The 3,798-nt window shown below is 41.9% G+C and overlaps 1 protein-coding gene across 2 annotated transcripts in view; it reads right to left on the bottom strand.

Moving 5' to 3' along the window:
* Positions 1–1,344: 1,344 nt before the first annotated feature.
* The window catches only part of SACM1L (SAC1 like phosphatidylinositide phosphatase), a 31,122-nt gene continuing 28,668 nt past the window's right edge, over positions 1,345–3,798 (bottom strand). For both annotated transcript variants that reach the window (XM_027729145.2, XM_027729146.1), the window contains one exon: positions 1,345–3,436. In XM_027729145.2, coding sequence (XP_027584946.1) covers positions 3,300–3,436 — 137 coding nt within the window. In that variant the 3' untranslated portion in view covers positions 1,345–3,299. The remainder of the gene's footprint in view (positions 3,437–3,798) is intronic.

Raw genomic sequence — 3,798 nt, 5'->3', positions numbered from 1 at the left:
CGCCAGGAAGGGCCGCTCTCGGCGGCGATCGGGAGGTGCAGGGACAGCGCCCCCCTGCGGCCTGGAGGAATCACAGACTGACAGAGCGGGGGAGGTTGGGAAGGAGCACAGCGAGCCGTGTGGTCCAACCTCCCTGCAAAAGCAGGGTCGTCCTAGAGTCCAGGACACGGGAGCGAGTCCAGACGGTTCTTGAATACCTCCAGTGAGGGAGATCCACAACCTCTCTGGGCAGTGCACAGACACTCCCACAGTAAAGAAGTTGTTCCTCATATTCAAGTGGAACTTCCTGTGCATAAGTTTCTACCTGTTGCCTCTTGTCCTATTGCTTGGCACCACTGAGCAGAGCCTGGCTCCATCCTCTTGGCACCCTCCCTTCAGACATTTACAGACCCTGATGAGATCCCCTCTCAGTTCTCTTTTCTGAGGCTGAACAGGCCCAGCTTCCTCAGCCTTTCCTCATGACAGATGCTCCAGTCCCCCAGTCATCCTTGTAGCCCTGGACTGAACCCACTCCAGGAGCTCCATGCCTCTGTTGTACCGAGGAGCCCAGAACTGGACACAGTACTCCAGATGCAGCCTCGCACCAGGGCGGAGTAGAGAGGGAGGATTTCCTCCCTTGACCTACTGGCACTGGGAGATGGAAGAAGGGGGGAGATGGATGGAAGAAGGGGAATGAGTACTGTGCTCAGTCTGTGAAAACCAGGCTTTTCATTAAGGTTTCACGGCTACGGTTGCCTTAATTAAAATATATTTTTAGAAAAAAAAGTACTTAATTTTAAACCTTTGAACTTAAAAAAAAAAAAAATCCAAAACCAAACCCAACCCAGGCCAAGTACCTGTAAGGAATTAGTTTATTAAAAAAAAAAAAAATACAGCTTCAGGATCCAAAATTGTAACAGCAATAATTTTGTGTGTGTGTGAATCTATTCACCCAGTGAGAGTAAAAGGGAGAAGACAGCTTGAAATTTCACCCCAAGCACCTCTTGGCGTGGTCAATGAAACTCTCTGCAGTGCCGTGGTGAGGGAAGAGGCAAAGAGCCATCAGTGCTGAGGAGAGGTGATACCTGGGATGCAGCACTGGAGAACTCCAACGACAGTACATCTCAGACTCAGAGATCCAGATCTCAGAGATCCAGACACAGCAGTGAAGACTGGAACATGACACTAGTGCAAACTGACATTGAGCACAGTGTGAGATCATCAATATTTAAGCACAGCAGAGCACGATCACCACGTGCAATGAGCAGACACAAAACGGAAGCATCCTTTGAGTGAGAAACAGTTTCTAAGGAGCAACTTGGGAACAGTCTACTCCAACACACAAAATGTAACAGAGACGGTACATCTAGAAAAAGTTGAACATTTTATTGTCATTTAGGAGTACACCATTTGTGATTTTAGAAATACAGACTCTTTGCAAAGCACTGAAATACAGATGCCTTCCAACTTCTAAACCCTACATTATTCTATGTCTTACAAGCCTTTTATATTAGCAATTCAAGTTTGGTCTTTCCTGCAACAACTTCTTCACCAAAGATGGAACAACTTAGTTCTAGACTGCAAGACAACCAAGCCAAGTTTCAAACTCTACCTGCCAATGAGCCATCAGAACCATTACTTTCAAATATTGAGTCTATGGTGTTCTCGTACTTCGTGCCTATGAGGGAGTTCACCTTTAAAAATTTTAAGTTAGAGGATTTTCCAGTTAACCACCAACTGGTATTTCCATTACAGCATCTAGAAGCAAACAGATACTTTGCAAGACTAGTGCTCATGAACAGGTTATGTTTTCACAAAACCCAGAGAGGCCTCCAGAAACATTCAAGGTTAAATGAACAGTTGCAAAAAAAAAAAAAACAACCAAAAACCAAACCTGTACATATTTTCAGTCATAACACAAGGGAACACTGGAGTATCAGTGTTTTGTGTTCTAGCTTCAATAGTGACAACTGTGCTAGTCCTAGTAGTATTCTACATGTTTCTCCCTTCCCCCCATTTAAATTTTATACTCGCAATCTGAATATACAGCTGTACTTACAGGAAATATTAAACAATGCACAGCGCCTTAAGCAAGTTCCATGTCAGGTTTTGAACAAACCATATAAAATTAAGTGACAAAATAGCTTAAAATTGGTCCTTATTTTTATACAGCTTGGAAGCACTAAATTTAAAGACATATTAACCAGCATGAATTAGTCAGTAGCTTTTTTTTTTTCCTCCTTTTTTTTTTTTAAAGTGTGTGTTACAGTATCATGCATGAAAAGCAAGCTGCTGCTCCCAAGTGCAAACTTGGAGTTTAGGCTGAACGTTTCTCCTCAGGTTATTCTTCCTTTGATAAATTATTTCAATATAACCAAGGATAGAAGCAGCTGACTAGCAAAACAATATGAAGTTCACCTTTTATGTTGTAACCCATTCTTAAAAGTAATGGAATACTTTGGAACTTTAGCATAAGGAAGGTTCAATAAACACTGCAAAGGACTTTTACATTCTTTGATTCTGTTTACATCTTTAGAAAGAAAAATCTATATTTTAACTTGCTAACTACTGAATTTTCATATGGAGACTGCAGTATTGAAACAGTGCAAGACATTTGCAACTTCAGGAACATCCAATTACACTGCCCTTTCACCCAACAATGATTAGCAGAATATTGCATCAGTTTTAGATAAACAAGACAGGACAAAAACCTCACTTTAGAATAGCATTAGAATTCAAAAAACCTTTTGTATTTAGTGAAAAGAATCCACACACAAATTTGCACGAAGGACTCCTTAACATGGACTCTATCACAACAAATGTAATCCAGCTCTAAGTCTGGACCTAGACTTTTCATTGGTACAAAGCCATATTTGTTCAGAGACCACTATCAGATGCTCCATTATTAATGCTTCAACATTTGGGTACTTTGACACACGAACAGCATCAGAGCTCTCTCCTGTCAAGACCAGAAAAAGCAGCTGAAACAACCCAGCTGGACCATAAACTTAAGCAATCCACTTAAGCTTTAAGATGTTCCAGACACCAAAAAGCTGACTTTTGTCTTTGCATTACCCCAGTAAGAGTGGAGCCCCATCCACTAATGCAATATTCCAAAGACCATTGCAACTAAGACTGTCAAATCAGGTCTCAGTTGAAAGCTACCACCACCACAGGACATGGTTTCCTTACCCCCACCCCCCCAATGCCAAGGAAGAATGTCCAACAGAGCACTACTTGGTGTGGAAAGCAGGTCAGTAGAGACTCCAAGTGTGGCTTGAAGAATCCTCAGTACCAAGCCGCTTTCCACACACACAAATTCAGTCCATCTTCTCTTTCTGGACCAGCTTGGGTGCATCTACAAAATCCTTGCCATTATAAAGGATTATAGCAAAAGTTCCAAAGCTTGCACTTCCCCAGAAAAGCACATAGGCCAATGTCTCAGTCCATGTATCACCTGTGAAGAAGAGTGAGATAAACCTTTTAGTTCATTATTTCCAGAGTTTACTTCAGTCCAAAAGCAAAATATTTCAAGGCCTTCGTCAGAGATCTGTTGTCAAATGAAGTCAGAAGTTTTTCACAGGTCTTTTTCTATTTCCTCACCTAGGAAAAAATTGTGTTTGCCACACAGTTCTTGGAACACATCAAACAGACATCTGTGGAAGTCAGTCAAGAACTCTACTGGTACTAATGTTGGAAACTTCAAGGATAAAGCAGAAGGCAAAAACCTTCACCAATCCTAACACAGATTTAGATTAAGGGAACATCCACCAGAACAGGCTTATGCCTATATCTGACTGCTTTGAACTGCATTTCTGC

The sequence above is a fragment of the Pipra filicauda genome, unplaced genomic scaffold (genome assembly GCF_003945595.2).
Source record: "Pipra filicauda isolate LSUMZ 115617 unplaced genomic scaffold, ASM394559v2 scaffold62_size3274119_pilon, whole genome shotgun sequence".
Classification (NCBI taxonomy): Eukaryota; Metazoa; Chordata; class Aves; order Passeriformes; family Pipridae; genus Pipra; species Pipra filicauda.
The sequence above is the reverse complement of the archived record's forward strand: the minus strand, read 5'-3'. Positions and strand labels throughout refer to the sequence as shown.